Here is a 26418-nt window from a genome sequence, read left to right on the forward strand (position 1 = left end):
TTTCCAAAGGTCAATGGAATATACTACTGCAACTATGTAGAGTAGCCTATGTAGAGTACAAAAAAGTAAACATTAAATTATACAAATTATGTTAAAGAAGGTACAACTTCAATGACTTATTTTTTTTAAACTTTATTTTACATTAATGTCGCAAATGCTAAAAAATCCAAATTCATTTATATAGGCCTATTTTACATTTGTGACTCTTTTATTCATTTTGTAGTTTTTCACATAATTAAGCCCATTTATATAATAACCAAATTCAATTAGCAGACATTTCCATTCACAGTATATAGGCCTACTGAAAATGTTTAGTAGGCCTAGGCCTAAATATAACATTAGAATTGAATTTTAGCAAACAAGATAGTTAAATGCCCATCTAGTGATTTATTATCTCTCTCACCATCCTCTTTCTATAAATCGGGATATATCTGTGTTCCTTACCACACATGCGCAGTAGCCTACAGCAGCAGGGTCTGGAGCGCCGAATCCCTACAAGGCTTATTAATTGCGGTTCACCGGCGACAGGTGTCTTGCCAAAAACTGATCATCCGCTAAAAACTCATTGATGTCTAGCCTACCCTACATAGGCTACAAATGATGAAATAGGGGACATGCTGAATCTCTAGATGAGCCGCTGCCGAGGCGCAACTGATTGAGCCCCACTGTTTAGGCCTAGGCTACAGATTGGGGCTCTCCAACATATTGTTTTGTCGCGCACATTTCTTCGGCTGTTCTGCGCGCTACTCAGCCGGGTTCCCTGCTTCTACCGCCCGGGCCACATTGCCTAAAACTACCACGATGTGTGACTGCTAGCCTACACTAAAAGTGGACATGTTGAATCTCCACATGAGCTGCAGTCAAACAGAGACTGATTGAACCGCTCAATGGTGTTTTAAGCCCCCAACGTCTTCTACCAGGCAGCGCTGCGACCGTTGACTTCAAGGCTCCTAACCCTAACCCTAACCCCCTAACCTTAGGCCTAACCCTAACCCTAACCCTAACCCCTAACCCTAACCCTAACCCTAACCCCCTAACCTTAACCCGAACCATTTCCTAATCATAATGCCTTCCAGGCAGCGCTGCCTGGAAGGAGACGTTGGGGGCTTAAAACACTGATAAATGACTGAACCTGCCACATGTGTTACAGGTTGAGTTTTATAAAGAAAACAAATTACAAAAAAAAGCACATTCAGGAGGGGCTTTACTTATGCCATATAAAACTAACTGTGACCACACAGTGCAAGTTCTGCTTTCAAATGTTTAATTAAAGTAAAAAGAGAGGCATTACACCCAATGTAGGCTACTTCAAGGTGGAGATCTCCGTACTGGATAGTTAAATACATCATATTTTAATAGTGGTATTTTGTGAGTAAAATCGGAATTTGCGACATTCTCTGTCAGGTAAATGTTTTCCTCTGAAGTACAAGTACACAGTAAGTCAGTAGTATAGGCCTACAGTTGGGTTATTAAGTGCTTTTTGGGGCCTTCTGTAAGTTATTTTGGAGTAGCATATGGTTCTGGAGAAAGCTACAAGCAGCAATCGGCCAATTCCAAACATTTTGAACGGCCACTTTACTAGTTAGTTTTAAATAAACACATTATCTGTTGTCTGTAAATAGAAAGTGGAGGTTAATTGATTGTCTTCATTAATCTCCCCATTTTCTTTCTCAAAACATCCTTAAAAAAGTTATTGAAAAGAAATTTAGGAGGAAAACAACAGAGTTTTATGATACTCTAGCGGTGGAAGGAAGAACAAAACATTTTGTCAATGCGATTCTTTAAAGAATAGAAATGTGCTAAGAAAAATGGTGGCAAGACAAGCATTTATTTATATATTTATTCATAGGGTTTTTGTTAGGAACTTTTCATGAATGTTTTCTTAAAAAAGTTATCGTAAAGACACTGACTCTTAAAAAGATGATTAGGAAAGTATTTTCAGAAGGTGACATTTAAAACATATTTTTTAACTTTATATTTCATTCATTTGGCAGATACTCAAAAATTTAAACAGACTTACACACACAAAAACTGTTTTTTGTCAGATATTTTGCATAATGCAATATTTTTCATGTATAGTGTATTATAACAATTGTTTTAGTACATATAACATTTACATATACATATAATAAGGATCACATTTCAACAAATAGTTTAATACCTATGTAGCCAACAATGTTGTTTTTCATTTCACCATTTCATTGAATTTACACAAACAAAACAACATAAAATCCAAGACAAAACATCATTGTCCACTTCTGTTTGATCTCATCTGTGCATCTCTGTACACAGATGGATCACTCTCTAAACTCCTGTCTACTTGAACTCACACAACTCAGCAGTGTCTCCATCAGTTTTTGGTATAAATTTAGCTGTGGTTCTGGGCTCTGTTTGAGGCAGTAAAACATCCACTGCAGTCACTGCCAGTGAGATCTTTGCCCACTCGTCACTCAGAACAGACTTCAGTTTATCTCTGGCCTCTGACACCGCTGCTGTCACATCCTCAAAAGAGCTCAGAGGACAGACATCAATGCTGGGTAAGTCCTCAGACTCACTCAGACGGGACAGTGAGGGGTAGCTGTTCAGCAAATGGAGGTGAGATGTCACATCCTCAAAAGAGCTCAGAGGACAGACATCAATGCTGGGTAAGTCCTCAGACTCACTCAGACGGGACAGTGAGGGGTAGCTGTTCAGGAAATGGAGGTGATCCTCTGTGTGTGAGAGTTTCTCCAGCTCAGTGTCTTTCCTCTGCAGCTCAGTGATCTCCTGCTGCAGCTTCTCCTCAAGCTCTTTAGCTCGACTCACCTCAGTTGTCTGCTGGGATCTGATCTGCTGCTTCACTTCAGAGCTTCTTTTATTAATGAAACAGATCAAATCAGTGAAGACCTTCCCACTGTCCCTCACAGCTTCATCAGCAGAATGATTGATAACCTCCACTCTCTGCTGAAGCACCTTGACATCTTTCTCTCTGTCCTGGACTCTCTGTTGGACTTTTTGCCGACTCACCCCGAGCTCCTTCTGCCTCTCAGCCCTCTCTGCTGCAGCGGAGACTGTATCATGGCCTTTATGGTCATCCATGGAGCAGAGATAACAGATGCACTTCTGATCAGTGCGGCAGAAAATCTTCATCACCTCGTCGTGGCGAGAGCAGATGTTCTCCTGAAGCTTCAATGTGGCTTCAACCAGCTTGTGTTTCTTTAAAGGAGCTACGCTGTAGTGAGGCTGGAGGTGTTGCTCGCAGTAAGAGGCCATGCACACCAGACAGGACTTGAAGGCTTTCACTTTCATCCCAGAGCAGAAATCACAGGCCACGTCTCCAGGTGAAGCAGCTTGAGGTCCTACTTTTTTCAGTTCCTCCACCAACTCTGCCAACATGGTACTTTTCACCAGGACAGGCCTTGTTGTGAAGCTCTGCCTGCACTGAGGACAGCTGTGTGTTTTCTCCTCATGCTCCTCACCCCAGCAGTCTTTAATACAGCCCATGCAGTAGCTGTGCCCACAGGGAATAGTCACCGGATCCTTTAGAAGATCCAGACAGATTGAACAGCATAGTTTTTCTCGATCCAGCTGAATCAGTTGCTGCGCCATTTCTCCTCTCGACGACAGAATGTCAGTAAATTTCACTCTCTGCTTCCGATAAATCACATGGTGCTGATCTGTGAAAGGGGAGGGAATGACAAATACCTGAGCGGAATAGTCTTTGAGCAGGAGGAGCCTCACTTAACCAGTAAATAAAGTCTGGGTGGAGGATATGAAGCTGTGCTTCATTCAGGAAGAGCAGCTAAAGGAGTTTAAGCCTTGCAGTGTGTCTTTAGCTCTCAAAGTCTGCCTTTGCGGTCAGACCTGAAATTAAAAACTTGTTCTGGAAAACAGTGTTTCTTTTTTTTCTTTTTTTTTTATTGATGTTTTGGTCAGACAAATACAAAACCATAACTGTTACATTATTACAGTTACATAAATAGGAGTTAAATAGTACATAAATAGTACATTGTGTCTTTTTTCAGTATTTGCCCAGTCTTTTATGTTTTTTCTTCACAAACAGAAAAAAAAAATAAAATAAAATAAAAAGGAGTTTGTTGGGAAATCTGTGTTTCTAATGGAATACTAATGAAAACTTTTGGGTGGTCATTACTTATTCTTTCCAGTTTTGTAATAAAACGTTCTCATTACTAAATCAAATGAGTTGTTTTGTAGAATTCAGCTGAAATGTGCAGTGCAATAATCACGTGAGGCAGAGATAACCATAGACCATATGTCTATGCCATAGACCGTATGGGCTATGAGTATGGGTCCGTCCCATAGACAGTATGGTCCGTCCCCCCGGAAGTCACCGGAAGCAGAATTCGGAGGTGTAACACTTATTTTCTTCCGCCACAGCTGGAAACACTGTGCTGAAAAACGTTACCCCACTTCTCAACATGTCGTGATAACCGTTCATATTTGCATCTATCTAATTATGAAAGATATGACGGGGATTTTGACCAAACCTCACCTCTTGTATGTTTTATTGTTTATGTTATATAATTCTTATATTTTGAGATTTTCTGTGACCGCACAAGGTAAGAGACTGACAGCAGGTTGTTAGCTCGTTAGCGCTAAAATTAGCTAACCGCTAACCAGTTATACTAACTACTACTTGCCTTTAATGTGAAGAAGTTGTCTCCATGTTGTGTCAGCTTAACCAAACGAACCCTGCTATTAAACTAACGGCTAACGTACGCGAGTGAGCGTGTAACAGTTAGCCTAACGATAATTTATAAATATTATAATGTGACATAGCTAACGTTTGGGGTTTAACGTTAGTCGAAAAGCTAGCTAGTGTTTCACGCATTGGTAACCTTGCAAGGAAGAGCAAGAAGTTAGTTTTGGGAAATGGTATTACTTTTAATTTTGGTTACATTTTAGTAACCATCACTAATAAATGGTAAATTGATAGCTAAATGGTATTAGTTAGTTTACTGTAAAAAAACAATGAAAATGATCATTATTAATTTTGTCTAGTTATTAGAAATAACTACTTAACATTATTTTAACAGTGTATTGTTGCAGTTTCTTTAGAGAAACTGTCAAAAGAGCCTATCTTTAGCACTGTGAGATAAAAGTGTTATGGACTGTGTTTAATCTATAATTGACTTTTTCTTTAGAGAATGTTGAGTCTCTGGAGCTCGTGCTGTCAGAGGATGCAGTGTCTGACTTGGAGAACAGCCCCAAGTTTGTGGAGTCCGAAGACCTGGACTCTCTGCCAAAGAGACAGTTCAAGACAGCTGAAATCGCAGATGCTGTGATGGGAACCGACGCACCCATCGATCCATCTGAAATTGAGTCCCTATTCCCCAAAAATGTGAAAGACTTCCAGTCAGGCTTTTCCCCGCCTTGTGATGAGAACAGTGCCCAGTGTGGTTCACCTGCTCTGGCTGCCAATGAAGCATCCGTGGAGGAGGGGAGCGATGAATCGTCACAGCAGGTAGTTTATTAGAAGCACTATAACATTAATAGAAGTTGTTCTAAATTGCAGCTTGGTTACAGCTTCACCAATGGGAGGATTTGCTGCTTTTCTTAGTCTGGTGTGAATGTAAATTTAATAGCTTTGGGTCTTGTTTTTGCTACTTTTTGACATATAAACGGAACGACTAATCAATGAATCGAAAAATATAATTGGGGGATTAACCTTTATTGGAAATATGTTACCCTTATTTTTTTAGAAGCATACCTCAGATACGATCAGCTAAAATTAACACAGTGATGAGTGTAGTAGTAGTAGTAGTGGTAGTAGTAGTGCAGAAGTTGACTTCTCTGAATGTTTACCTCCAGATCACTCTTGACATAGTGCGTGCGGACATCAAGCCAACTGAGGAGCGGAACAGCACAGAGCCCGCCAAGACGTACAAGGTGAACTGTGATAAGAGGAACATCACAGGAATGGACAATTTCACAGTGCAGGTCCTCGACGCTTCACAGGTATTCATGCTGCCTATGAGGCTCACTTGTTCAGAAGTGCCCTCGGCACTGTTTACAGTTGAATGTATTTCCTAAATGTCATCTTACATTTAAGACAACTTAGTGCTTCATGCATTTTTTAAATTGGCCATAATGTTCTTAATTGTTCATCTATAATATTGGTAGCCTAGTAATCCAGTTGTATATTGTTGTATAAACCCTAGTAGAAATCTAGTTAATTTTGCTTGTAATAGACCTAAGACGTATTAAGGTAATGGACAGTTTTACTGTTCATCATATTTAATGGAAACCTGTTAGAAAGTATTTGATCTGCTGATATGCTTTGACAAAACGCACAAACTACTTAACAGACAAGGACATCTACCTTAGCAGAGCTAATAGTATCCAGATACTAACAAACCAAAGTTTGCAAACTCATTTGCAAATAAAATATGAACGACGAGAGAAAATGTATGCATTGTCTGGGAAAAGGGCACAATAAGCTGCCTTTGTGTTTGTCATTGTGGTTAGACTCAATCCAAGGCTTGTTTCACCTGTCTTTGTTTTTCATTCCATTTTTTTCTGCAATGTTCTTCATACGTACTGCAGGAGTGCATCATAATTTTTAGTCTAGATTTTGTAAAAGAAAGACACAGTCAGTTTAGTTTTATTCTCCAAATAAAATGCCAGAGGAGAAGAATACATCTCTTAGTCTGTGTGCCTTATTTCTCTCAGGACCTGATGGAGTTCCTGAACGCTAATGGCACCGAGTGCTCCGTGGTGTTGTTTTTTACTGCTTGGTGCCAGTTCTCAGCCAGCCTGGCACCTCACTTCAACGCACTGCCCCGAGTCTTTCCCAGCATGCACTTCCTGGCACTGGATGCTTCGCAGCACAGCAGGTGAATGGTCTTTTCAATGTGCAGCATCCCTCCCTCTGTATAAGCCTCACTTTAAAGAGGCATTAAGGGATTTCTGATTTGTATTACCTTTTGTGGTCTGCTAACCCGTTCTACCACCACATCAAATTCCGTTCTCAAACGTATTACTTTAGCTTTTAAACGATATATGGCACACAACCAGTGTACCAGGGCTACATTACAGCATCACTGATCTGTTTTTACCAAATATTCTCAGGTCTAGCTAAAAACACAGAATCCCTCAGCACGGTAGCTTGGTTCACATTCACTACTGAGCATGTTTGTAACCGGTACCAACAACGTTATCTTCAATTCACCTGTCTCTCCTCTGCTCTGGTGCAGCATAGTCCGTGTAGCAGCTTCAGTTGATTAAAATGATGTCGCATTGCGTCCGTGCAAATTTCAGCCATCCCCAACCCGCACTCTGTAACCCACAAGAGCCGATTGTTTGAAATAAGCAACAGCGTGCCGCTGTTTAAAGTGATGGTTCGGAGTAATTTCACCCTAGGGTCCTTTGCACCATGACCTCGAGCCAAACACCCCCCAGAAGCTTTTTTCACCTGGGTCGAACATTGGGAGAGTTAGCGTAGAGTAGCATTATCAGCTGAATAGCTTAGCGCAGGGGCTAATGGATCCGAAGTGTCTCTTAACATTACCCCACTAATAATGCCCGAAATGATACCAAACGTCTACAGTAGTACAAATAGGTTATGTACTCATAAAACGATAGATTGGAAAGTTTGTAAGTACACCAGAAGTTTATGTAAATAACACTTGCCTGCTGGCTTCTGCGCTCTGCTGTTGTTGTTGCTGCTGTAAGACGACATCTACAAATTACAACACCGAAAAGAGATGCAACAAAAATATTTTTTAATTTAACTTATTTTTTAAAGTAAGTGCTGTAAAATAACTAGCAGGAGACAAGTTATAATTGAGGTAAGTTTGGAGACATTACCTTATTTAATCATTAAATTAATAAATATTTTTGTTGCATCTTTTTTCGGTGTTGTAATTTGTAGACAGCCCTAAGCACTCTTACTGCCCGGTAGTAACAGCAGCAGCAGCAGCAGCAGAGAGCAGAAGCCAGCAGGCAAGTGTTATTTACATACACTTCTGGTGTACTTACAAACTTTACAATCCATCGTTTTATGAGTGCATAACCTATTTGTACTACTGTAGACGTTTGGTATCATTTCGGGCATTATTAGTGGGGTAATGTTAAGAGACACTTCGGATCCATTAGCCCCTGTGCTAAGCTATTCAGCTGATAACACTACTCTACGCTAACTCTCCCAATGTTCGACCCAGGTGAAAAAAGCTTCTGGGGGGGTGTTTGGCTTGAGGTCATGGTGCAAAGGATCCTAGGGTGAAATTACTCCGAACCATCACTTTAATGAATATATATCCTGTATATCAGACCAGATTAGCAACTCAGGTGAATACATAAAACTGAATCCTCATTTGTCATACTTGTGTCTGGTCTGTCTCCATCTTCCACCAGTCTCTCCACAAGGTTTGGGACCGTGGCAGTGCCCAACATTCTGCTATTCCAGGGGGCCAAACCCATGGCTCGCTTCAACCACACTGACAGAACGCTGGAGACACTCACCTCCTTCATCGCTAACCAGACGGGTACAAACTGAGTAGAAACAGTACAAAATTATGCAGTTTTTGAGTTTTAAGACAAGCAAGTTCAGCTTTCTCTGGATAGAGTGCTTACTCTTTGCTGAATTAGTTCTGGTAAAAACACTTGTTCTCAGGGACAGGGGTTAAGACATTCCTCTATATACTTACTTTGTTTTTGTTGCTGGAAACCACCATGCTCAATAATTGTAAACATTTTGTGGGTGCTGCATAAATGAAGAAAAAGCAGGGAGTCTCTTGTGGATCAGTCAAATGAATGTATCTATTTCATTTTTAGGTTGGTTGACTTAAGTACTACACCTTTTTTTGCTACACCTGAATATCTGACACCTGACTTCTCAGAATCTATGTAGTTGTAGTTTTATGGGAAAAAGATTTTCTGTTCAAAATCTGTTTTTATTTCTTTTATTTTTTTTGCATGTAAGCTTTGTCTGAAATGACAAATAAAAGCATTCTACATATACACTCACCAAGGGGTCATTAGTATCCATCTTATAGTTTTTAAACCAAACTAAACCACACTTTCAACTAGTAAAACTATATGTATTCCATCACTGCTCCTCCAGCCTGCTGTATTTTTTGATAAACTGTTTGTGTTCCAGGGTTTGAAGTCAGCCCTGACAATAACGTGACGGATATAGACCGCCTTGGCCCCCTCCCCAGCGTCCCGGTGAAGAGCATCGACTGGCTGCTGGTCTTCTCTGTCCTCTTCATCACAGGCTTCACTATATATGCCATCCTGCGGACAGAGAGCATCCGCTGGCTCATACCAGGACAGGACCACGAACATCAGGACTGAAAACACAGACTGCAAGTCACTGGATGTAAACGATCATTTTATAAACAATTTAATTTGTTGTTAAAATTAACAGTTGCTAATTTGCTTATGTTTCAAGTGTGTGATGAACAAAATAAATATATGTGAGCCATTGCGATTTATAAATAAGAATGTAATGATGTGTAGCTGTTAACATTTCAGAGCTTTTGGCAATGTTGGATAAGTCAAAGATACAGGCTTGTGTTTGTGTGTAGTTCTCTTCTATGATTTTTATTAGATATTCTCTTTCAGCCATAATCCTGACGTACAAAGTACAAAAAAAAGCTATGACTTTACAATGGTGAGGTAGGAGCAAGATCACATTAAGCAAAAGCTGCAGTCAAGTGTAGTAATTTACTAATTTCATTAAAACAAAAATGAACAAGAATTGATCTACCTTTTTTTAATCTGACCGAAATGGTTTACTTGAAATTATATAAATACATAATTAAAGGTTGTTTTCAGAAAGGATATACATGGATATGCTACTGGAAATATAATTGATTTTGTTCTAATTCTGTCGTGACCTAAACTCACTGATTGGAGGATCTGGTTTGCAAGACATCCATTTATCACCGCAACACTTGGAGTAGTCACTTTGGCATGACCAGACTCCTATGGAAACTACTGGATTTTAAACAGGCAGTAAAATGAACAGCTATGGTAAAGAGTGTGAGGACAGTGGAGGACACGCAGGGAGCAGAAGAGTTGCTAGTTGAAAGGGATAACGGTTGACAAAGTGTTGGTTATGTCTGGGTTAATGTTTACCTTGAGGACGAGCAGCTCATGGCCCCGCAACCGTCTGTTCAGGGTGAGCAGTCTGCTGCTGCCTCCGCTCTCCAACAACCACTTGTCTAAAATGGTGAGTGCTCCAGTGACAGCCAGTCTTTTAGCATTAGCATGCATACAAATCTACGTATTCTATTGGAAGCTGGAGTTATTTAACGTAACAGTACGTATGAGTGTAATCTCATTAGACAAGAACTGTACGTGTACGTGCTACTTCAGAGCCTTGAAGTAGCAAGTGGCGATAGCCCCGTAGAACGCGCCGTAAGTCATTAAAAAGAGCATCTACGCCAAACTCGATGTGAAAAGCTCTGAATTAAATGTCTACATGCACGGCTGTAAAATGACACGTATTTTAGGCAACGCTTGTGGCATTTTAGAATTGCTTCAAAGCTCATTTTCAATTCGGCGTAAATGGTTTAATGGATATAACTTCAGTCACGAGACAATACTTAAATTTCGTTATGAGTTCATTGCCCTTAATTTTGGACTTCAATTTTGTGAGTGCTTGCAATATCATTACATTTTCGATTTTAAGATTTCGACGAAAAATGCTTTTAACAAGTCAGACAAGATTTATTCTTATTAATGTAAGTGTGAGTTTGCAAACAAGCAAGCCAATATTAAACAGACTATGAATTAGTAATGACGTTTGGTGTATGTGGTTTTTAAATGTAGGCTACAGATGGAGAATTCATACTCAGTAATTGTACAGTTAAATATGAATATTACAGAAATATCAATATAACTTGCGGCCATTGCTTGTTTGGTTCCTAATTACGGTAGGCCAGTACCCTTATTTACGATGCAAGGCCGCCACCTTGCGGACGCAGCACTAATAGCACTTAGGTAACTGCCACAAAGAATGTGACATCTTAATATATAATAAACCACATCTCAAGCTTTACTTTAAACCTGTGGTTCCAGAGTAGCAGTAAAGGCTGCACTTAATTAGCCTGTCTGGATCAACGTGACCTTAGGTTAGAAGAAGTCTTAAAAAACAAACACCAACCACTGAGGATAATGTAAAAATAACAGTTTTCGAGATGTAATGTTGTTAAATAAGAATTACTTCCCTGATTTACAACTGAAACGAAAACATTTAATACAACACATAGATACTACACACTGGATTTACACCACAGTAGATTGAGAAAAGAGATTAAACACAGAATAAGTGCTTATTTGAATATAATAACTACGACAGGAACAACTAAATGTACGCATTCTGAGTTTTGTGTGTTTTTGTCTCCAGTCGTCAGACTCCCACTGGCTCTCTCCTGCAGACCGGGATCAGCAGGTGATGGACCTCAGGACCAAAGGATGGGTGGATGTGGAGGGCCGCGATGCCATCTTCAAAGAGCTTCACTTTAAAACCTTTAATCAGGTGTGTGTGTGTGTGTTTGTGTTTGTGTTTGTGTTTGTGTGTGTGTGTGTTTGTGTGTGTGTGTGTGTGTTTGTGTTTGTGTTTGTGTTTGTGTTTGTGTTTGTGTGTGTGTGTGTTTGTGTGTGTGTGTGTGTGACATGTTAGTTGACTTTGAGTTCAGAATGTTTTTGTAAAGTGAGGTTTTTTTATCACTTCCTTTGTTTTGGTAAGGGTTTGGACTTTGGTTTAAGGCTAAGATTACATTTGGCAAGGCTGACAGATCCCTATGCACAAGAACATAGTGTACAGTAGCAGGTCATCATTTCAAATAGAAGCTGTATTGATGGGATTCATCTGCCATGTAAATGAAAGGAAAATGGCAAACAAAATTGCACACACAGTAGGGCTGATTTTAGTTTCCATGTTAAATAATATCAGACCTTATTGACTAAAACAGCTGTCATTAGATATATCAGTCAAGAGTTGGATGTAAGTAGCTGCCTCAAACTATTGAGTTTAACAGTCATAACTAATCACTGGGATGTCAGTGTCGCACCAAATCTGCATCCCTGTGCAGCTAGTTAGAGTGTGTTGATGGGCTTTTATTCAATTTATAATGAAAGAAAGAGCACAAACACAGGCAGCTGACATTTGCTTAAGTTTTTGTATAATTTTTTTTTAGTCCAGATGGCAGGTAGAGTCTGTAATGAACCTCTGTCATTTTTTTGTAGTTCTTTTTTAAAATTTAGAAATCTGTCGGCCTCTGCGTTCTGCTGTGGTCTTCAGGGGGCTGTTGTAAGCTGGCTGGAGGTTTGTTTGATGGAGATCAGGACGCAGACCGCCAGACGCACAGCCATTACGCTAACCATCGGAAACACACAAATTCCTCTGTGTTTATATGCTGATTGGTCGCAGGTGCAGCAGGAGGCAGGTTCCTCTCTGCTGTCATTGGATTTTTGTTTGTTGCTACCTGCAAAGAAAAACACTGACTCCTGAAAGGTTGTTGTTTATGAGAGAAGCCATTATTTCTACTCGTTGTCGAGCATGGGGCTCTATAGACGGGGCAAGCTGGGTCACCTCACATGAGCAACTGTGGAAAATATTGAAAGCCGTAATAAAGTCTTGGTACTGCATGTTAAAGCACTTGGGCAACAAATGGTCAGGTTTGTCACATCTAGGGCTAGGTCCTACTACATTACTGATACTATAAGTTACAGCACAGTTAGAGTACCTAAAATTATACAGTATTTTGAGGATATAAACATGTTTTTCTACAATGAATTAATAAATGAATGTTTTATTTTCGTGTCATACCGTGGAAATGGCCCATCTCACATGAGATTTCATGACGTACAAAAATACCAAGGATGAATGAAAATTCCTGAAATTTACATTAATTTTCAAAGAAGCAAAATAAAATTATTGCTGTATATCATACACAATAAATGTTCCTAATACAAAAAATAAGAACAGAAAACATAATTTACACAAAAAGAATAAAAAGCAGAGTAGTCGCATACAATACGTATACAGTATGAAAGGTACTGTCTTTTGTCTCCATTCACTGACCAAATAATCTGACTGAATTACATTTTTTCTCAGACCACAATATTAAATCATGTTTTTTTTCATATCACAAAACATGTCAAACGTCTCAGTGCGTCAGTGTTTAACGTTGTCTCAGTACAAGCAGCTGAACGACAACTTTTCCCAAATAAAATGCAATACAAAATACAATCGAAAGCAAACGATTTATATTAGGAAATATTTTCTCAGAGAATAATTAAACTTGACTATGAACCTAAACATTCAATGCCAAATTCTGAGACCTTTGAAGAAGTTGTGGGATCGATACCCAGCCCTAATCGCATCAGGACAGTTTGGTAATGTCAGTCACTTTGTGATGTCATGTTTAAGGTTGGTGCCCCGTTTGATATAAGATCTGTGTTTTTCTGATAAAGTGCTTTTCAAGCCACCCAAGGACACTGTACATGAATTCTTTAAGAAAAATGTATACAAATGGGAGGAAAATATGCAGTTATCTGAAAAGTGTGTTTTAAGTTAGTTTATATTTAATGCTTTAGTGCCTAACTTTTTTTATATTAATGAACGTCTGTTACATTTAAGCCATTGCCAAATGAGTTGATACAAAGCTAATTAAGACTATCAGCTCCACACAACTCCCTCTGGATTTCTCAGTATGGCTATGTCTACAAAATGGTGTTGTCCTGCAACTTTTGCGCACAGAAAATCGAGTGAAGATAATTATCTCTTCTGAAGAGTCCATCATTTTTTTTTAATCCTCCGTGACCTCCTTGGCTACTAGCAACTGCGTGATTACCTAGAAGTCCTCATGGGGGTGTGGCCGGGTTAGCTCAGTGGTAGAGCAGGCGCACATATACTGAGAGGTTTATCCTTCGTCGTAGAAGTCCAGGGTCTGAATCCGACCTGTGACAATTTCCTGCATGTCTTCCCCCTCTCTCTCACCTAGGGGTCCTGTCAAAAATTTAAGGCAGAAAAGCCCAAAAAATAATCTTTAAAAAAAAAAAAATCCTCATGGGGGAGACAGAAACAGCGCACTATAGCTTTAATTTCAGTTGTCCTGATGAGCTGCGTGAAATAGAGGATGGATACCCGAACCGAGCCCGTCGGGACCCGACGGGCCAGGCCGGGCCGTGTTCGGACAGATATTTAGAAATGATGTTCGGGTTTGAGTCGGGCTATATCACATCAGCGCGATAAAGCATTGAACATTTTAAATTTTAAAAAGTTTATTATGTAGGTGCACGCCTGTGTTAATGTGCGCTTGTTGCCCCGTGTGCGCTGATCTGCTCATCTGTTGACATTTCCGAATAGCTTCCTATAGTTGCTTAACAAAAGCAGGCTTTCCACACAAACAAACAAAATGTCATTAGTAAAAAAAAAAAAAAAAATTTTAACTGTGTCGGATGTTAATGCCTGTCGGGCTCAGGCCGGTTTCGGTTACCGCTCTGTCGGACGCGGGCCGGGCTCGGACAGAAAAATGCGGCCCGATCCACACTGTAGTGTGAAAATGACATAGAAACCTTTAAAACAAGTCTTTACACAACAATCTGCACTTCAGATTCAGATCAACTTCATGATCCCACAGAGGGAAAGTTGTTTGGTCCGGTGCTCCCGACCTCACAAAGTCCACAGTAAAATCAAACACAGTAAGACCCCAACATAATCATATAACACATTTGATCCCATTGACACAGAATAAAAAAACAAAGTCAAATTAAAGCAGTCAATCCACAACAACAGTGCATGGAATTCACAGAAGCTTTTGAAATGAAGCAAATATATAGTATTTTTGTAAAATATTCTAAACTCAAGGTTGACTTACAAGCTTTGTATCCCACAGCCCTCTTTAATGAATGGAACTTGCTCCGGTGTTTTTGTGACTATACATAGTTTGGTAACGTGATAACAATTGGTCATGAAGTCCTTTATATGGCCAGTTGTTAAAGCCATGGGATATGATTGAAAGTTTCAGAAAACAAGCTAGTAAGTGAGCCTTGAGATTAGTATATTTTACCACACATCGGTGTTGCCACAGATATGTTTTTGTAGTATGTTTTTGTTGTGAAAAGGCTTTTCCTGAGTCTTCTGTGTAACTGACCTGCCTCAAGTTGTTCTGCAAACAACTTAATCATGCTTGTTGTACCAGACAGGTGCGGTTTATCACAATTCCCTGTGACTGTATCACACTTATTGTGCACTGTGTGGTAGTTCATACCAGTTCTATTACTTCTGAGTGTAAAAGAAAAACTAAAAGTGATACACTAATGTTTTTTTTTTGCAGCTTGCTACTTTGCCTCAGCCCTGTATTGGGCGAAATAAACTGCAACATCTCAAGGCCACTTAGCGGACATCCTCTAATCCTGTCGTTAGTTGTTTTAGCCCCTAAAATAGTCAGTTTTTACACTTCCCTGTGTTTGAAGTCGGGGGGTGAGCGCTGACCTCCCCCATCTGTTCCTCCTGGCTCTAAAGCCTCTCCTCTTACCCTGACACGTCAGGCTGCATTACCCTGAGACGCGCCAGGCGGCCAGTTGGCAGCAATTGGGGGTTCGATCAGAACGATTTCTTTCACAAACAATCAAATTGGTTAAAATGTTTCATCTCGCTCACAAACCACTAACAACCCCATCATTCCTTCTGGTAGATGTGCATTGCTTTCTGTTCTTGCCCATTGCCACCCTCCTTTCCCCATCTCTGTCTTTGTCTGTCTCTCATTCCCATTCTGTGCCCCATGTTATTGGGGAATGAGCTCATGTTGTTCCAATTTTACATGTTGGCAACTCTCTGCATCTGTCTCTGTGTCCCTCTTTTTCACTCTCTTTTATTCTCTCTCCAGACACCCCTCCAGTTCTCTGATGCATTTTCACAAACTCTCTAGCTCATTTTTCATGGCTGTTCTTAAAGGGCTTTTACCATTGGGGAATGGAGATGAGGAGCGACACGCTGGCTGATTTCCATTCACCACTTATCTGCGAGTGATGGGCTTGAGGAAATCAGATCCCCGAGAGTTTATAATGAGAATAACAAATCCCCTCTCTGTGAGTTGAAACACTTCCTCTACTGGTCTCTAGGGGGCGGTAGAGCCGTGTCTTTGACTGTATCCACAGTGGCAGTCTGTTGAATGAGCAAACACATGAGGCACAGAGCCACTCGTAGCTGCGAATGAACTAAAAAAGAACATGACAGCTGGATTTGCTATTTTGACTTTTTATTTTTCTTTGATTACTGCAAGTGGAAAGTGTTATGATGCTGTTGCAGCTCAGTAATTAATCTGCGGCATGTGGGTAAACTGTGCGTTGATAGTGGCAGTAGTCTGTGAAGTAACTGAGTTATTTTCCTCATCAAGTCCAGTAATGTTTAATCAGGATTGAGAGGTGAAATCCTCCGTCTGGAGTCACTTTGGTCAGTGAGAATCCCTGCAATCAAACGTGTGTGTGTGTGTGTGTGTGTGTGTGTGTGTGTGTGTGTGTGTGTGTGTGTGTGTGTGTGTGTGTGTGTGTGTGTGTGTGTGTGTGTGTGTGTGTGTGTGTGTGTGTGTGTGTGTGTGTCTTTAATACTGTACATTTTGGTTGGAATTGTGTTTGTTTTTTAGCTGCAGTCACTGAAATTGTTTATGCATCAAGCTTTATGTCATGCATGTTTACAGATGACCATCTGCTTTACGTTTCGGTGGATGAATTAGAAACATTCATGCGACACAAGTGAAATGGGTTGCCTTAAGATGCAGTTTGTATAGGAGAGGTGAGCTGTGCATGCTCAACTGTTGTGTTATGTTAGCTGAAGTTGACAACGATGGCATTCCATCTCTTCCCCACAAATACTCAGTCATACTGTGATGGGGGGAAAAAAATCACTCAAAAGCTGCATTCGGGATGGGAGAATGGCTGGTTGTTATCTCGAGCCTGTCCTGCAAAGTGAACAAGCCCCTCCTTAAGTAGAGAAACCTTTTTAACCAGGTAAATATCTGTGAGTGCACTAAACTGTTTTTATTTACGGGTGAACCAGGCAGAAGAGGGTGTTCACCAGGGACAAGTTAATTTGGGTTTCCAGGTTTTTTGGGGAAAAGTGCTGAAATGATAATAAATTTACGACAATTTTACTTAAGTATTTTGGGGAAAAAATGAGGATTTTGTGCTTTGATCTTATATCATTCTAAATTGAATATCAGGTTTTAAATATTGGGTATTTGGCTGTTCAGACAAAATAACCAATTTGAAGACATTTTCTGATATTTTAAAGACCTAATGATTGATTAATTGACCAATTAAAAAACAGATTAAAGGATTATAAAACTTTAGTTGTAGCCCTATTTAGGTATATATTTAGGCATACAGCCACTATGGCTACCAAAGAGTTAGGAATGAGCAGTGGTAAAATTTTGACTCCCAACAAAAATCTTGAATGTTGACCTTATGTATAAAACCATTTTCAATGTAAAATTAAGTATTAAACACAATTTACTTCAAGTCAAATTAGCATTCATGAAAGGTACTTTGAGTGAATGAGACTGAAGAATTCACTAAAGTCATGGTTTTATAGGAATAAATTGTTGTATTAATCAATAAGATGCAATATATTGTTAAACTATTCAAGAATATTTGCAGTATTCACTCAATGGTATGTTCTTATAGGGGCTATATTGCTGCATTAATGTTTGTCCAACCTCTGTGACTTCTGTACATGTCTATGTATAAGATATAAAGACTTGTATTGAAAATCAGTTTAAAAGGGTCAGCAATCAGGCCTCCATATATCTAAAAGACAGGGATGTGTGTTTGTTGGCTACATTCAACCTCATAATGAGCACATAACTGTCACAGACTGATGCCGTAAAACTCCACAAAGCTGTGTCAGAAACTATTTGAGGTCATGTTAGAGCGCTATTCAGTGTCAACGTTTGCTAGAATAAATTAATAAAATGGCACTTAATTTTTTTTTTTATAAATTCACAACATTTAGTCATATTTGTGCAAAAAATGAATATGACACAAACTTTGAGACAAACAACATGCAAAAGTTGTGGATAACCACAGACTATAAATGCATTACAAGCACCGGAAAAAGCTGCAGCGTCCACACACAGCTTTTGGACTTAAGTTCCAATTTTGAGACTGAGGAGATCCTTGCTGTGTTCCGAAAGCTCCCTCCGCTCTGCTCTCAGAGGTTGATCCCCCCCCCCTTTTTATATTCAGTCGGGGGGCTCCCCAAATCTCCTTCAAGCCTCTGCCTCTCGTTACGGGCCTTGCTCTGCTTGTGTTGAATAAGTTGTCCTACAACTCAAACTGAGCCCCTGGGTAAACCAAACTCTCTGAGCCATCCCCCTCCTGCTTCACATGCATGCTCAAGGGTTAGACTGAGGAATTATTTTGCTGACATTGACCACTTCCTCGACTTTGCCTTGTTGTACTCCTTACGAAGTTCTCGTCTGACATACAAACAATTCACAAAATTTAATTCCATTTTTTTTGCACAATTACACAATTTATTTCTGTTTTTTGTTGAGAGTTTGTCAATTGACAAGTGCGTAGTATGATATACAGTTATTATTTTTGGTCAATTATCAATTAAAATAATAAACATTTGCAGGTTACAGCTCAAAAAATACTATGACTACCATGGTTTTCTTTATTAATATTGTTTTATTATTATATAATGAATACTTTTGAATACCGATGAAATTATTAAGTGAAAAACTGATGTCCGTATTGTCAGTAGACCTAACTTAATTAATTGTTAATTACATTTTTGTATGTTCTCAGAGTACTGCAGAGTTTCTTAACTATGGGATAGGTGTGGTCAGTACATTTTTTAAACGGCTTCAGCGGCTTTTCCACCCTAACAAAAATACAAATCTGTCAGAAATACAGACACCTTGTCATTTTCTGGCATAAAAATGTGTTGATGAATGTTTACAATTAAAGACATTAAATAATCAGTCCACCAGTCTTTTAAAATTACATATCTATACACACATGTATACATAACCGCCCTACACAAGCGCTACACCATATCCCTTACTCACGGCGAGAGGCCGGTTAATCGGCTCAGCGGTGTTCAGTTCCCACCTCCGTGTCCAAAATGGAACATTGCCTGGGAACTGGAGGCATCACGCATTCATCTCATCTTGTGAAAATGGCTGCAGGGAAGCAGCGAGGTGTGGCGCCCAAGCGGAGGTGGTTAGATAATCTGGCTATCAGTCCTTTGGTAAACTAAGATGGCCCCGATGTCTGTGCTCTTTTGACGAGCCCAATGTCTTTTTAAGCCTTTGCTGGTAACCCTGCAGTTAATGAGGGGGTTTGCATAAGTTGGCCTTAACACCATGCCTGAGCATTACATGACACTCGTTACATAAAGAGGAACTGACTTGTGTGAACATTTGTTACACAGGATATCATTCACTTAATGAGTGTTCACAGCGTGTATCACCTTTGTCAATCACCTTTGGGTATCAAATTGAAGTTCTTCTCAGTATCCCTCAACTTTAAGAATGTGCATTCGAGAAGATTAGGATGTTACACAAGCCTAGCAGAGCTCTCTCTACTGCATGAGAGAACTTTAGCGCTTGGCAGCTTTGCTTCAGAATTATTCAATATTTTGATTTAAGTTACATGTCAACTTAGCGGGCAGCCTTGTCCGGCCAGCTGGAAGCTTGTGGAGAGCTGTTTGGGAAAGGAGAGAAAAGGAGACATAAGAGGTGTGGTCGTCATCATCATCATCATCATCATCACCACCACCACCACCGGGCAATTCACAGCGTTCTTGCCTTTCACTGCGGAGGAGCGAAGGTTTTCCAGGGGGCTGACGCGGGTGATGATGGGCCTCGCAGAGTAATCATCGGGTAGTCGTGGTGGTGTGTAATGGAGGAGAGCAGCTTGTCTTCATGTGTGTGTCGACACATGCTTGTGTGTATGCTGAGGAGCTTTGCATATGTGCATTCGTACATGCATCAGTGTGCATGTGTGTGTGTGTCTGTCAGAGACTAGTAAGACTAGGCACAATCTGCATGCACTTAGTCCTGGCAAGACAGAGCAGGCGTTTCTAAGCCTCTGGACCGCGTGGCGGTGGAAAACCGATCTGTAAATAACAGACACATGTGTTTGAAACTGAGTCCTGTATTCCAGCCCACGGCCGCAATGAGAGAGAGAACACCGCTCTGCTCCGACGTCAAATTGTCTCATCCAGTGTTGTATGACAATCATGCCTTAATAGCACCAAATTGACTCCTCAAAAGCGGGTGCGCAGGGAAAGGGGCATAGCGGGGGTCTGCTGTCGGGTGTTTCTGATTATTTGAGACGGGGGCCTGTATAATGTCATGTCAAATTATCGGACTCTGACAGCTACAGCTTGTTGGGCCAGTTGGAGAGGACGGCTAGCTGGCTGAATGAATGGATAGCCAACTGGCTGGCTGACCTGTTGGCTCGAGAAGTGTGGCCCTGACAATACAAATGGAGTAAACAAAGCACTTTAAGAGGGAGAGTCCTTGACCTCTGTTGACATAAGACCTCATAGGGAGTTGAGGGTTGGTTTATTTCCTTGTTCGGCCCAAGTGTAGGGCGTTGTGATGACCTACAGGTGACAGATAGGTGTAGCGCCGCCACTTCGGCAGTATTGTGTCCTGCTACTCTCCTTACTGCCCCCGAGGGACCACCACCTGTGAGAAAAGGCCGATACAGGGCGATTTGTTTTTAATGCCTTTTCAGGATTTCAGGTTATTTAAACATTCAACTCCAATTCATCTGTAGTGGGAGATTAAATAGCTTTTTTCTCGCCTCGTTTTTTGCTTTCCTGGGACTGAAGAGACTTCTCTCAGGGTTCATGTTGCGTACAGGCTGAACTAGTCATCTTCCGTTTCACATTCCGCTTTCCTCCAAATTACATTTTGCTCTGTGGTTCGTTTGCACATCAATGAAGTCGAAATGTGGACATGTAACTTTTCAGGAAGTGTGACACTTCGCTTGATAGAAGCAGTGCAGCCAGCGTGTTATGTGGCACTCATGTGGCACAAGTTTGGATAATGAGTATTGGCTCGGGTTGGGGTTGGTTCATTGTCAATTCAAATTAAATGGATTCAAAATGCTAATAAAAAACACAGTGCTAATACAACATTTGTTCTTAATCATTTAGCAAACTTCAGCATGCCATGAGATGGCTTTGGAAGAAAAATACACTTCTTGAATTAAAACAGAATTGAAGTGACCAATTATTCATCCAGACTACAAGTTCCTTCATTGGAAATCTGTGGAAATATATCGTACAGATGTGAATGCCGATGTTTGCAGTTGCAGGCCAGTGCAACTGTATTATTGTGGTAATGTTGCTTTAAAGTGGTGTGACCCAGTTGGCAGACATGTAGTGTTAAAAGATATCCTCCCTGTATTAAAAACGGAAGTACAACCATTATTCACATATTCTGATCAAGGCCAGGAGCATGAAAACAGTCAATTTCCAGCGGGAATAAATATGAAACTGTTCCAGTAAAATGAAACCCTATATTTTTAAAGTCATGTAGACGGCCATAATCAGCATACAGCGTTTGGACTTTTGGCCAGAAGTGAAATAAATTCAGCCAAGAAATTAAACGGGCATTAAGTAAAGCCCGACTGGATTTTTTTTTTTTTGGCTAATACATATTTTTTTCCGATAACAATAACTATGATCACAGTGTATCATCTAATAATCATTCAACAATTTTGATAATGATCCCTCAAATTTGAGTATTAAATTACAAGAAAGACATGTACTGAACGGGATTTTTTGCAGTTGAAAAAAAAAAACTACCTAAAATATATCTTTGGCATTTCTGTACTGTAATTTACAATTGTTACTGATCAGCTAACCTATATAACAATACAGATATATCTGTAATTAGTCAAAATTGGCCAATAATATTGATCTGGCTTTAGCATAAGTAATCTATGCAGAGTGCCCTCTGGAAATTACAACATAGAAATTAACATTTCACATGGGGACAGGGAAGCTAGCTATTTGCATCACAGATACCACAGTGACACTTTGAGAGGAGGGTAATGTAGTTCTAATACTGTACTTTGTTGACGTGAACAAGCATCATTAGCTTCTGCAGCTGAAAGGTCCGGAGAGTGAAGGTCCACCACAGCAACGGGTGCCTGGCACCAATGATGATGGCGAAAATAAAAACAAGGGAAATTATTGATTTAAATGTCAGTGTAAAAACTGTCGTAACGTTTATTTTTATCCCAATTTTGGCCAATCGGGAGTGTGTTGAAATGCCAAGGGGATGAGTTTTGTTCCATAACAGAGTCCAGGCTGGAAAGTGAGTTTTTGGTGTTTTGAAATGGGACAATGTGAAGGAACCCTTAAGTGTTCACACAGAATCCTTTTAGCTGTCACTCAATGTTCCTCGGCAGCAGATTAGCCTGAGCTCAGCCCTGAGAGAGAGAGGACATGTTTGGACAACACCTGACATGACAGGCTGCTTAGCCATCTCCATTAGAGCCAATAAGAACTGAGAAAAAGCAGACCGCCTCAGTCTCCAAATTGGTGCCAGTGGGGTCAAGTTGCAGGAATATGCCAATTACTTAAATTGATCAGGAGACGGTTTCCTTGATAACCAATTTGATCAAGCTGCTGATCGTGTTACATGCGTCGCGCTGCACAGGCACCGAACAGGACGTCTCAGAAATTGGTTACTACGCACTAAAAAGGCTAAATGCAATTTCTTCTGCGAGAGTAATTCTGTTTCGTCATGTCAGGTGGTGGACGGGGCTGCAGCCATGTCCTGTAAACAATGGCGTTTCAGTTGATTTAATTAGGCAGGGAGGAAGTATTTAGGGGCTTAATTGAGATTGCAGTGGGAAATTGCTCTGAAATAGGGCTAGCTGATTTTTTTTCTCCTCTCTTCATAGTGGACATGACGAGGGATTTCACTCTTCTCTTTGTAGATAATTAGAATAACCATAATCACTCCCTGGATGGCCTGTGATTGGAGAGAGCCACATGCCGTACTCAAAATATGAAGAGTGTGTATGTTTCTGAGTGTGTGCCTGCATGCTGTGTGGAAGTATGCACATACATGCCTTCAGAGGGTTTTCTACATGCACAGAGACGCCGTCTTGTGCTTCTCTGTGCCTCAGATGGCAGCATTGTTCTTTGTGCTGCATGTGTCTGCCGCTACACGTTTTACTAATTTCTTTTATAGCTGCAGCAATTAGTCAAGAAATCAGTTAGTCAATCCAGAATTTTATCCAGCTATTTTAACTATTTTGATAATCAATTCATCGTCTTGAGTAATTTTTCTAAAAGAATAAGAATGCCAAAATTCTCGGGTTCCAGCTTCTCAAATATGAATAGTTTTTGGTTTCCTTAGTGTTCTATGATTGTAAATGGAATATTTTTGGGTATTGGACATAACAAGACATGTGAAGACGCCACCTTGGTCTTTGGGAAATTGTGATGGGCATTTCTCACCATTTCCTGCCATTTTTATAGACCAAATCAATTAATATGCGAAAACAATTGACTGATTAATCTATAATGAAAAGAAGTTTGTTAATTGCAGCCCTACTTTTTTTCATCCTGGGTTTACTGATTCTGACCTTACTATCAATGCTGCAACACGGTGGCATTTGCTGTGATGGAGCATTGTAATTTTGTAAGATCTCTTACAGCAGGATTTTTGTGTGTGTTTTTCATAGTTTCACTAAATGATTATGTTTATATTGTTGGAATATGTTTTTTTAATAGCATTTTTCCGATCAATTACCTGGGAGACACTGGCCAGGTTGTTTTACAATTGTGTTACATTTTTTGTGTAATAATATATATACAATAATAGAAGAGAAATTCCTGAAGTTTTTGATTGACAGTTGGTTGTTTCTTCCTAACCAGGCATTTGGCTTCATGTCACGAGTGGCTCTGCAGGCAGAGAAGATGAACCATCACCCAGAATGGTTCAACGTTTATAATAAGGTAATAACTTTCTCCACATTATGGCCCAAATCATAAATTTGTAATACTGATTGAGGAGTGACTTACAGAGCTGCATTTGTTTAGTATCCATTACAGAAATCACGGCTTGTAGAATCAAACAGTGTTATCACGGCTACGTGCGTTACTGCCATATTTACAATGCTACGGTTGGCTTATGACAAATTGCAGACACACTGAGATCAGTCAACCCTGGATAAAGTCAGATTTTTTCATGTCAAACAATCCAACACTGGTGAGCTCTCCACTCAAAGCCTGAAACACACTCTGTTAGTCAGGACGACGAAAAACCCCAGTAGCTTCACGCACTAATCCCATCGTTTTTCTTGTGAAAAGCTCTGCAAATATCTCTACCTCACTTCCACAACCCCAACGCTCACGCACGCTCTCACTCTCTCTGCCTCAGAAATAAAGTAGTGGTTGATATGACAAACCCAGTCCCTGAAAATCTCTCAGCATTAGGCTGTAGCCACTGAGTTACTGTGTGGTGGACCGGGTGCTCTGACAGGAATGCTGCTCCTAATCCACTCTTTATTAAAGTGGCTGTAGAATAGTGCTACAGGTCTCTGGGCCCCCACAGCACTTTCCAGCAGACACTTACACATAAATCCCACTCTGAGCTTCAGCCTCGTCAAAATAGATGCTGTATACTGAGCTGCTGCTGATATTCTATTAATATTCATTCATGCTCTATTCTTTTTTATTGGCTCTCAATAATAAGATGTGAGTTTGCAAACATTTTGTTTTTGGGCCAGAGCTTCTCTCCAGGGAGTAACCTCATTGGTTGAGTCAAACCTCAGTTGGTGGAGCCAAAGGCAGCCTGCTGGACATGGAGGTGGACATCCACTAAATTTATCACAGTTCCTGCGGGTATATCTGTCACTCTATGTGGATCAAGGCTTAAAGAGATAGTTCAACATTTGGGGAAACGCTGCACGAGAAATGCTTATTTGCTTTCTTTCCAAAATTTAGATGAGACGATTGATATCAATCTTATGTCTGTGCGTTAAGTACAGAGCTGGAGTCAGCATGTTGCTAGCCTAGCTTAGCATAAAGACTGGAAACACCTAGCCTGGCTCTGTCCAAAGTGAAAAAAAAATAAAATGAATTCTTAATTACATCTCTAAAGCTAAACAGAAATGTAGAAAGAACAATTTGTGGTTTTAAGTGTCAGGTTTAGTTCCATCATAGTGTCAAAAATTGTTATCTGACGTTGTTCAGTAGCTAGCTCAGAAATTATTGGCCAATGAAATTACTGATTTAGCAGGGGGGTTGTTAACACTTTTGCAAGGCACTGTATCTGTGTCACATTCTCATCCCCCTAAAGGTCTGATCCAAAAATTGCCCCTGCCAATCACAATGTTTGTTTACATGAACTTCCGTGTAGAAAACTCCTGTGTCCTGTACATACAATTGAACAGCGCTGAGAAAACAGGGACAAGGAACAACTGGATATACTCTCATCTTGTTTATCTAAAACACGTTTGATGCTTTCACATGTCAACACTTTCACCAACATTAGGTTGGAGACCTAATTTACCTGTCACAGACAAGAAAATGACACCACCCAAACTAGCAGTTAGTCAGTCCGACCGGTGGTTAGATGTTGCTGTTTGCAACGCTAGATTTGATTTATCAAAGAAGCGAGCAAAGCAACACAATACATAAAATAAGCACAGCAGAAACGTCCGATAGATCGGACCGTAAGTGATTTTTTGACCGCTATATTGATTCAAATTAGTTCATTAAAAATGTAATTTTGATCAGATATCCTTCTTTGCCATCTAAACTTGACAATTAGATAACATGCACTTTGGGATTTTACCAAAAATATTTGACTCTTAAGATTTTTTTGTAGTAAAACGTTGATTGTAGTATAACTTATCCTGTTTTTGTTTTGTGATTGCAAAGAATTTGTATGTGTCTTAACAGGTCCAGATTACATTGACTACACATGACCGTGGAGGACTGTCCAAGCGGGACATCAAAATGGCAAAGTTTATCGACAAAATTGCACTTTCAATGTAATGTCTTTGTCTTTAATCAGAGCCCACCTTGTTTTTATGCTTTCAGTCACAACTCTGCTCAGTCAAAGAATGATTCCTCATGTAAATGATAAAATACTATTCATTCATATACCTAAACCTGTGAAAGATATTCTATTTTAATATTTGTATTTTGTTTGCAGCATATCTTGTACAAGCTTTCTCTTAGAATAAAACTTGTAAAACAGTGCTGTCTCTGTAATTGATTTACAATAATGTAGCTCTGCGCTGACTCTTAAATAAGATGGCATTTCCAAGGTTTTGTAGTAAACTTTGCTCTGTGGTTTAGATTTAGGATTCCATCACCAACTGACTGGCTGATTTAATTTCTTTATGTGTGTGTGTCACTGTGTGGGTTTCTTGTTTTCAGCAGTGTTTATTTTCACACATGGAATTAAA

The 26418-nt window shown here is 40.0% G+C and overlaps 3 protein-coding genes across 8 annotated transcripts; 2 read left to right on the forward strand and 1 right to left on the reverse strand.

Annotated features, from left to right (window-relative positions):
* Positions 1–1826: 1826 nt before the first annotated feature.
* Positions 1827–10495, reverse strand: LOC114566645 (E3 ubiquitin/ISG15 ligase TRIM25-like). Of its 3 annotated transcripts, none has more exons than XM_028595278.1 (5): positions 10084–10495; positions 8325–9293; positions 7172–7278; positions 2653–3656; positions 1827–2544 (listed from the first exon to the last, which is right to left on the reverse strand). In XM_028595278.1, exons 3-5 carry the CDS (start codon positions 7197–7199, stop codon positions 2317–2319), a joined length of 1260 nt encoding a protein of 419 aa, XP_028451079.1. In that variant the 5' UTR covers positions 7200–7278; positions 8325–9293; positions 10084–10495; the 3' UTR covers positions 1827–2316. The 3 variants fall into 3 exon arrangements, with proteins under 3 accessions (XP_028451079.1, XP_028451077.1, XP_028451076.1); XM_028595276.1 differs by having other exon boundaries at positions 1827–2494; positions 2603–3656; positions 10084–10494; XM_028595275.1 differs by having other exon boundaries at positions 1827–3656; positions 10084–10493.
* Positions 4272–9700, forward strand: txndc15 (thioredoxin domain containing 15). 2 transcript variants are annotated; one of them, XM_028595280.1, is made up of 6 exons: positions 4272–4349; positions 5145–5464; positions 5812–5958; positions 6673–6836; positions 8356–8486; positions 9101–9700. In XM_028595280.1, exons 1-6 carry the CDS (start codon positions 4280–4282, stop codon positions 9295–9297), a joined length of 1029 nt encoding a protein of 342 aa, XP_028451081.1. In that variant the 5' UTR covers positions 4272–4279; the 3' UTR covers positions 9298–9700. The 2 variants fall into 2 exon arrangements, with proteins under 2 accessions (XP_028451081.1, XP_028451080.1); XM_028595279.1 differs by lacking the exon at positions 4272–4349 and adding an exon at positions 4356–4559.
* LOC114566647 (pterin-4-alpha-carbinolamine dehydratase) lies at positions 9841–26207 on the forward strand. Of its 3 annotated transcripts, none has more exons than XM_028595281.1 (4): positions 9841–10177; positions 11357–11488; positions 23876–23956; positions 25907–26207. In XM_028595281.1, the coding sequence occupies exons 1-4, from the start codon at positions 10064–10066 to the stop codon at positions 26000–26002; spliced, it is 423 nt and encodes a 140-aa protein (XP_028451082.1). In that variant the 5' UTR covers positions 9841–10063; the 3' UTR covers positions 26003–26207. The 3 variants fall into 3 exon arrangements, with proteins under 3 accessions (XP_028451082.1, XP_028451084.1, XP_028451083.1); XM_028595283.1 differs by lacking the exon at positions 9841–10177 and adding an exon at positions 10272–10365; XM_028595282.1 differs by lacking the exon at positions 9841–10177 and adding an exon at positions 10437–10601.
* Positions 26208–26418: the final 211 nt, after the last annotated feature.

This window comes from Perca flavescens, chromosome 13 (assembly GCF_004354835.1).
Source record: "Perca flavescens isolate YP-PL-M2 chromosome 13, PFLA_1.0, whole genome shotgun sequence".
Lineage (NCBI taxonomy): Eukaryota > Metazoa > Chordata > Actinopteri > Perciformes > Percidae > Perca > Perca flavescens.